Source organism: Gavia stellata, chromosome 1 (genome assembly GCF_030936135.1).
Source record: "Gavia stellata isolate bGavSte3 chromosome 1, bGavSte3.hap2, whole genome shotgun sequence".
In the NCBI taxonomy this organism is placed as follows: domain Eukaryota; kingdom Metazoa; phylum Chordata; class Aves; order Gaviiformes; family Gaviidae; genus Gavia; species Gavia stellata.
The window spans coordinates 4,336,940-4,345,929 of record NC_082594.1 but is presented as its reverse complement, the minus strand read 5'-3'; the positions used below and the strand labels follow the sequence as shown (position 1 = coordinate 4,345,929).

Below are 8,990 nucleotides of genomic sequence, written 5' to 3'. Positions count from 1 at the left end.
GGTCCCCCCCAGGGAGAAGACACTCAACTCCTTCAATCTTTCCTTGTAAAACAGGTTCTCCAGACCTTCGATTACCTCCCTGGCGCTCCTTTGGACCCTTCAGCCCCTTCCCAAATCACCTTGTCCATAAGATGCGACCAAACTGTGACCACCCCAGTCTACCTCTAGCCCCGCAGCACCACAGACGTAACTGCTGCCTGTGTCTCTTGTCATCTAACTAGACATAGGTCTGTCGGGGGGCTCCTCGGTGCTGAGGCCTCCTTCCCCTCTCCTCGAAGGAGACATGTTTGAAGGCCGTACTAAGCTTTCGTGTGTCTTAACACAAGCTTGCCTGGAAACGTCAAGCCATGTTATTTATATTTTGGTCTTTATACGGTGTAACATCAAATACTAATGAAACTGGTGGGTATTTTGGGGGGAAATCGAGTCTTTGGGCCCTCGCGGAGACCCCCTGGCAGGGTCTGGCTGCGGGGCGGGCCAGGCCGCAGCCGCCATGTTAGGCCCGCGCTGCCATGGCAACGGGAGGCCGTCCCCTCCGGGGCGCCGCCGCCTGACCATAGAGCGCGACCTCCAGCGGGGAAGAGAAGACGCTCCTTCTGCCCACTCCCTGCGGGCGACTCTGTGGTTTCTCTTCCGGGTTGCGCTTACGGCGGCCGCGGAGGGCCAAGCGGCGGTATGGCGGCGCACCTGAAGAAGCGGGTGTACGAGGAGTTCACCAAAGTGGTCCAGGTAACGCACCGGGTCGGGCCGAGAGGGGCGGGGGGGACAGCTCTGAACTCCGCCGTGCCCCGAGTGGCGCCGGCGGGTGAGGCGGAGCTGCGGGAAAAGCCGCCGGCCTAGCCCGAGGCCTAGCCCAGGGGTGCCCGCCGCCTTGGGGTGGGGGCCTCCGGGCCGGGGCGGCCCGTGAGGGGTTGGGGAGGAGCGGGACGCATTGGTCCCGGGTTTAGGGAGGTCGGAGCTGCCTGGAGGGAAGGGGGCTGTCTCCGGGTGTGTGCGGGAGGGGGAAAGTGCTCCCCTCAGGGCGGGCAGGGAGCGACCTGGGGAGGGCCGCGACTGCCCCCAGCTCGGGATGGGGGCGCGGCAGCGAGTTTCTCGGATGCTCTAGGCTGGTCGGCATGGGAGAAGCCGTGTTTGCCCTGGCGTGGTTGTCTGGGGTTGGAAGAGGCAGGATTTGCCCCAGGCTGGGGTGGGGAGAAGCGATGTTTCCCGGGGACAGGGGTTACCTGGGTAGGACGGGAGGTGTCCCAGGGGGCTGGGGATGTGTTCCTTCCTAAGACAGCTGACGGAGAGACCAGTGGCTGCTATGGGGCACAGGACCTTCCTTGGGCTTGGTACTGAGACAGCGTTCACTCTGAGAAGTAGCGGATCAGGATTTGTTCTGTGTTTCTGAACCATTTCTCTGCCCACAGCAGCAGCACGAGGACCTGTCTGCTAAGAAGCTGCGGCTGACCAAGCCCAGCAAGTCAGCGGCGCTCCATGTCGACCTGTGCAAAGCCACCTCACCTGCAGATGCCTTGCAGTACCTTCTCCAGTTTGCCAGGAAGCCCGTGGAAGTGGAGAGCGTGGAAGGAGTTGTCAGGATCCTGCTGGAGCATTATTACAAGGTGGTGAAGCTGGGAGCCAAGCGTGCTTCCAGAATCCTCCCTCTGGTCTCGCTTTCTTGGGGTTGGATGTGGAACAGAGTGTCACAGGCTCCTGGTCCTGACTCAGCTGCCAACAGCCTGGGCTGTTGGAAGCCCTCTGTGAGGAGAGTGGGTGACTGTAGTCCTTTCCCCAAGTGATTTCTGATTATGTTACTTGGTCCCTTTGCTGATGGTTTCAGGAGTCTGTGACAGGGATGTGACTCTGTTATCTCTGCAGATGGTCGTGTGATTAGTCTTAAATTAACAAGGGACAAAGGCATGACAAGTATTCCAGGGAACCCGGCTGTCCAAAGCTGGCTCAACTTTATCCGAATCATTTCTGACTGATTTTTCCTTACTATCCGAATCATTTCTGACTGATTTTTCCTTACTTTGCTCTTAATTTCCTCTCACAGTGGAGAAACTTTTTAGCTATTGCTTATGCTGCAGAAAAAGCACTTTTAAAATGACACTTCTGAAAAACTTTTCAACAAAAAATTCTTAACAGCAAAATAATAAATAAATAACAGAAGTAGTATATGCTTTGAGGTATTCAGATACTGATCCTTCACTTGATAAAGCAAAACTTTATTGCGGCTGACAAAGCTGCACTGTAGGCTGAAACATTTCTCATAAAAGTCCTTGTGCTATTCTGTTTTGTTTTGGTTTTTTTTTTTTTCTTTACAGTTGAGTATATTTTGTTTTGAACTTAGACTAAAACTCAAAGCTGCATTTTATCTGTTTCTCTACTCTGCCTGCTTTGGCTTGTGTGTTGAGACTGTTTTACTTTTTTTTTTTTTTGGATGGGAACTTACTTTCATGATTGGACTAGTCCCCACTCAAAAGAGTGTACCACTTATGGAACTGCAGCAGGTTAGGTTCCTTAGCTTTCTATGAAGAAAACTGTGGTTCCTGATCAAATGATGCAAGTTATTTGGTGTTTGAAGTTTGTATTGTAGCCTGTATTAGGAGAGACTCTTAAATCTACAGATGAGGTCGCATTTTCAGTGCACAGCCTGTTACAGAAACCAGCTTTTAAAAAGCTACAGGACTGCAAAGCGTTGTAGCAGCAGCGGGGACAGGATACCATAAGCTGGTGTTGCGGTCAGCAACAGTGTGTCCTCAGGCAGTTGCCTGAGGTGATTCTGGAAGTCCCTTCCTGATTCCTGAGGGTGGTCAGGACGAGGGCTTAGAGGCACCATCAATTACTGGTGTTTTGGTTGTGGAGATGGTGATCAGACCTGTAAACTAAAAAGATAAAGTTTCTCTAATTTCCTGCTCGTGAACCATTAAAAAGAGGGAGAAAATGCCCTCTGGAGCGGGAGGCTGCTTGTAACTCAGTAATGAAAATGTTGCAGACATTATTCACAAGGCTTTAAAAAGTGCCTTTATAAGTGTCCTTTTTGAAATTATTGATTTCATCTGTATTTGTGGAGAGAGTTGTCCTTTTATTAAAAGAATGTGAGTAATGGTGAGTAAACATCAAATGCATTACACTGTGGAAATCTGTGCATCCTACCACTGATGTGAGTAGTCCAATGACAGTAACCATTGTTCAAGTATGTAATTTTGGCCCTGAAAAAGAAAATGCTTCTCGGATCAGCTGAGAAAGATTACACCCACGGGTATCTCATCTGTCACTTGCGTGTGTGTGATGCTGAAGTCTCTCCTGAACGCTGTTGAAAGACATGGAAGTTGTAACTGTAATATTTCTGCACCTGTTGAAAGATGTAATATTAATATTTGCAATATTTTTGCACCTCTGTATTCAGCATTGCACAATTGCTTGGTAAGATCTAAGTAAGAAATCCAGACTTCTTTTTGTCTTTCTACCCTGTATTGGATATCCTTGACAATACAATGAGAGAGAGAGCTTCCAGTTATGACCAGAAGTCTTGTGTGCACAAGTCTGTAGAAGACTCAAAATAATAACTTGGAAATTTTTAAAATTAATTTAAAATTAATACTAATTTGTGAAGCTTATTTCTGTAATTATCACCTGTGACAGCTTTTGCTGTTACTTAAATGAGCAGATGTATGCTGCTAACATGCTTCTATTATTATTTTTTTTACCTTGCTGTGTTGGGTTTCTTTCTTTTGAAAAGTATTGGCAGGATTTCTCCCCACTGTTAAGGAAAACAGTTGTTTTCTGTAGCCCACAGACCCTGCTGCTTAGCAGAGGTCAAGAGACCACCAGTCTCAGTTCATCTTCTAAAATCCTCCCATTTGCTCATTAAAAACTTGCTAAGATACTAACATTAGCAACACTGAATTTTCCGTCATCTTGAAAACCCGATTTATTTAAACTTTAAATTTTCAAACAATATGAAGGTAATATGGAGGAATTATGAGTAAAAGAATCATTTTGAAATGTACTGGAAGCTGCCATGTAAACATTCTGGTATGGTTAATTTTCTGAGGGGTGTGCTGTGGACATATGGAGGAGGAAATAGCCTGACAGTAAAATTCAGACCCTTGTGCTGAATTATAGATGGGCCCTGCCTGTGTGTAGTGTTTTATGCTCTTCAAACTGGAAAATGAATGAGGGTGTCTGCTGTTTCCTTCCAGGAGAACGATGCCTCTGTAAGATTGAAGATTGCTTCCTTGCTGGGCTTGTTATCGAAGACTGCAGGATTTTCCCCAGACTGCATTATGGATGATGCTATTAACACACTTCAAAATGAGAGTAAGTCTCACTTTTCAGGTGGTGCTTGAGATCAAGGCAGAATCATGTAGTCTTTAAGCATTTAGGACAGTGGCAAGGCCCTTGCATCTGAAGTGTATAATTAGGAATTGTTGCTCAGAGTATTTATTTTTTGCTCTTGTGAACAGTTACGGACAACACTGTGTTCTGAGGAGGAGAAAAACGTTCCACAGGCCTGCCTACTGTATACCTTTGTTTTAAGGGAGTACAAAGTTTGCTTTTGTATCTCCATGTGCTTCTGAAGTGTTCTGTTTTGGAGGACAGTCTTGCTTAAAGTGGAACCTTCTTTGGTGTATATTTCTTATCATGCTGTGGTCCAGCTCATCAGAGCTAATGCAGGAAGGCATTAGTTTATTATCATTGGATTTGTAATACACAGGAAAGTATAGGTTGTCCTGTTTGTGGCGTCACTAAAGTCCACTTTTATTTTCTATGTTATATTCACAGTTTGTATATCTTTACTTGATGCACTTCAATTTTTTTTTAAATGTAATTTATAGAATCAAATAATGGTTTGGGTTGGAAGGGACCTTTAAAGCTCATCTAATCCAACTCCGGTGCCGTCGGCAGGGACATCTTTCACTGGATCAGGTTGCTCAAAGCCCCATCCAACCTGACCTTGAACATTTCCAACGATGGGGCATCCAGAACTTCTCTGGGCAACCTGTTCCAGTGCCTTACCACCCTCACTCATTTCTTCCGTATCTACATCTACCCTCTTTCAGTTTAAAACCATTGCCCCTTGTCCTGTCACTACAGGCCTTGGTTAAAATCTCTCTCTGTCTTTCTTATAAGCCCCTTTTAATTATTGAAAGGCCGCAATAAGGTGTCCCCGGAGCCTTCTCTTCTCCAGGCTGAACAACCCCAACTCTCTCAGCCTTTCCTTATAGGAGAGGTGTTCCAGCCTTCTAATCATTCTTGTGGCCCTCCTCTAGACCCACTCCAACAGGTCCATGTCTTTCCTGTACTGAGGACTCCAGAGCTGGATGCAGTACTGCGGGGGGGGTCTCATCAGAGCAGAGTAGAGGGGGAAACCCACCTCCCTCGACTTGCTGGCCACGATTCCTCTGATGCAGCCTGGGATACGATTGGCTTTCTGAGTTGCAAGCGCACATTGTTGGCTCATGTCCAATTATTCATCCACCAGTATCCTGAAGTCCTTCTCCTCAGGGCTGCTCTCAATCCAGTCATCCCTAGTCTGTATTGGTACTGGAGATTGCCCTGACCCAGGTGCAGGACCTTGCACTTGGCCTTGGTGAACCTCATGAGGTTCACATGGGCCCACTCCTGAAGCCTGTCAAGGTCCCTCTGGATGGTATCCCATCCCTCAGGTGTGTCAGCCTCACCACTCAGCTTAGTGTCATCCACAAATTTGCTGAGCATACATTCAGTCCCACTGTCTATGTCATTGATGAAGATACTAAACAGTATTGGTCCCAGTACAGACCCTTGAGGGGCACCCCTTGCTACTGGTTTCCGCTTGAACACTGAGCTGTTGACCAACTCATTGGACACAGCCATCCAGCCAATTCCTTATCTACCTAATCGTCCATCTGTCAACGGACCTTACCAATTTAGAGGTAAGAATGTTGTGGTGGTCCAGGCGAACGGTAGGCTAAATGTGAGTGAGCAGTGAAGGCTCGCTGTGTACCAGGCTGTGTCAACAGGAGTGTAGCCAGCAGGTCAAGGGAGGGGATTATTCCCTTTTACTCAGCATTGGTTAGACCACATTTGGAATACCGCATCCAGTTTTGGGCTCCCCAGTGCCAGATAAATGCTGGTAAGGTTGAGTGAGTTCTGCAGATGGCCACTGAGGTGATCGGGAGCTGGAGTATGTGATGTGAAAGGAGAAGCTGAGGGAAGTGGGCTGCTTCTGACCTTGAAAGGAGAAGGCTTCAGGAGGACCTTCCAACCTGGATGAGTCTGTGATTCTGTAGCTGGTGAGGAGCACAGTAAAGAGGTACATAGCCTTTCACTGTTTGGTTTTGCAGAGTCTCACCAAGTCCTTGCTCAGCTGCTGGACACCCTGTTGGTGATAGGCACAAAACTCACAGAGAATCCGTCTGTCAGGATGAGACTGGTAGAGGTAGCCTGCAAGGTAAGACGGCCTCCCTGGGATAGGAAATTTTTATTACTGCCACAGGCAAAAAATATGTAGTCAGTGTTTAAATTATTTCCATTTTTCTCATCAAACTGTTAAAATACTGTTGTTTTTTAACTGCTAGGAATCTCAGTATGGCGAATTGTTTCGGAGGGGTGAAAACAATAAGAATCAAGTTCTGTCTGTTCTTCTGTTCCGTTCCACAGCATCTGACAGATTCTTCCCATGGTGTTAGAAATAAGTGTCTTCAGTTAATTGGCTGTCTTGGACCAGTGGAAAAAGGTGTTGCAAAAGAAGTTGAAAGCCAGGCTGCCAAAGATGTCCAGAAGATAATAGGAGATCATTTTACTGACCAGGACCCTCGTGTTAGGACTGCAGCTATAAAAGCCATGGTAAGGATTGCTGGTACAGAATCACAGAATCATTAAGGTTGGAAAAGACCTGTAAGATCATCAAGTCCAATCACCAACCCAACCCCACCATGCCCACTAAACCATGTCCCACAATGCCACGTCCACACGTTCCTTGAACACCTCCAGTGATGGTGACTCCACCACCTCCCTGGGCAGCCTCTTCCACTGCTTCACCACTCTCTCAGGAAAGAAATTTTTCCTCGTATCCAGCCTAAACCTCCCCTGGCGCAACTTGAGGCGGAATAAATTGTTTGGGGTTATATAAAGAAGCTGCTAAGGGGTTGCAAACTAATCCAAAAAGGTTTGGATTAGAGATTATTTAATTAATTTAGCAAAAGTCTATTTAGCATATCAAAATTACCAGGAAAAATAAGCTAGGTCATGAAATATGAGACTAATGTCAGATCTCAAAGGGCATTTTAGTGATTCATACAAATTTCTGTTTCAGCTATAGCTGAAGAAGCTTTTTAATTTGTTGAGTTTTTTGACTGTATGTAGGTTCTTTCTTTTAGTGAGAAATCTGTATTTCTTGATTTAGCATTGGTTACCACAATTTCAATAAGCCACTAGTACTCCAAGGCACAGTAGAAAGCTGGTTATGACAGGAAACCTGTGTGATAAGTCCAGAAAGAATTTTGTTTGTTTGTTTTTAAACAACATTTATGTTTTGCTCCGTGGTCACATTTATTAGCATTCTCCAACTGTTTATGAGGTTAACTGGTTATGAGGTTAACTGGATTTCCTGCGAGCTGGAGCGTGGGGACCCTTCAGAAGATTTTAGCTTTGCAGAAAAGCAAGCAAAGAGCATGCGCTTGAGAATTTTGCTTGTGAGTATATAGAAGTTCCTCTGTTACCCTTAAAGTTTATAACAATATGCCATCTAACCTGATGGTGACCAAGGGTATTGGAATTAATGATATTAAACTCCAAAAAAAGAAGCAGGATGCATTTGAGGAGATCAGATTGCACTTGAATCTGCCTGGGATCTCCCTCTGCTGGAGGTTACATTCATCCTTTCTTTTTTTGTTTCAATCTGGTTTTTCTGGTACAATTTTTTTTTTAAAGTCGTTTGAGTGACTTTTACAATAGCTTTCAACGAAGTCCATAGCAAGATTTATGACCTTCAATTTATAATTACAGCACAAAGTTAACTGTCTTTCTGTCGTTTGAAGCACGGAAGCATCCTGAATGAATTCAGGGTCACTAACCACTTCTAGGTTTCTTGATCATGGTTTCCTTGCTACTGTGTATGTGTCTTTGCTGTATTTTGTTTTGTTTCGGTTTTCCTTGAATTTTGTCACTGGCATGCTTTAATTTTGAAGAAGTGGCTATAGAAAAGCAACTGTTTCCTTTATTGTTGACAGTATTCAACCAGATATTATCCCTTTGTTTATAAGTCAGATTCATGATTCTACTTTATTCCGGATAGAAACAATGTTTAGTGGGACAGTTTTTGCTATTTCTCTGGTTTGGTAATTGAAAAATTTTACAGGGCATGAAAATTCTTTAGCAATGCTACTTTTGGGTCTGTGATTCAGGAGTGGTAGTAAACTAATTATTTTGAAGATACCTATGTCTGTTGTAGTGGAATATGGCTAACACTAAACAATTGTTTGAAGGTTGGGAGAATGGACAGACAGTGTATTTATATAAATTATATTTTCCTAATCAATCAAAATATGAATGCCTGTGAAGTTTAAAAAAATTATACTGAAGTCAAGATTATTATTTAAAATACTTATGGCCAAAATAATGAAATATTTTAATTAGAGCAACTAAGTTTACTCAAAGCAGAAAAAACAGTGGTGAAAACTTAGTCTGTGTCACTTAAACCTATAGTTATACTTTCTTTCTTTCTCTTTTTTTTTTTTGTAGCTGCAGCTTCATGAAAGAGGATTAAAATTGCAGCAGGCTATTTACAGTCAGGTAAAACCTTGTATTTATTTCGTACTTGTTTGCATATCTTGCTTTTTAGATTTTGTGGCAATGTGCTTTGAGAGGAGGAGGGCATTGAACGGAAGTGGACTATTTTGCACTTCGGTTGCCTATATTCCTTATTGCCTTATGGCAGTGGATATAAACATTGGTTTTGCATCTTGTTGTGCTTAAACGCACTAAAGCATATGCTTTGATTGGAACATATTGTTTAT

The 8,990-nt window shown here is 44.5% G+C and overlaps 1 protein-coding gene across 1 annotated transcript in view; it reads left to right on the top strand.

Annotated features, from left to right (window-relative positions):
• Positions 1-675: 675 nt before the first annotated feature.
• Positions 676-8,990, top strand: part of INTS4 (integrator complex subunit 4) — a 37,681-nt gene continuing 29,366 nt past the window's right edge. The window contains exons 1-6 of the mRNA XM_059815607.1: positions 676-729; positions 1,413-1,604; positions 4,191-4,308; positions 6,318-6,424; positions 6,634-6,819; positions 8,716-8,766. Coding sequence (XP_059671590.1) covers positions 676-729; positions 1,413-1,604; positions 4,191-4,308; positions 6,318-6,424; positions 6,634-6,819; positions 8,716-8,766 — 708 coding nt within the window. The remainder of the gene's footprint in view (positions 730-1,412; positions 1,605-4,190; positions 4,309-6,317; positions 6,425-6,633; positions 6,820-8,715; positions 8,767-8,990) is intronic.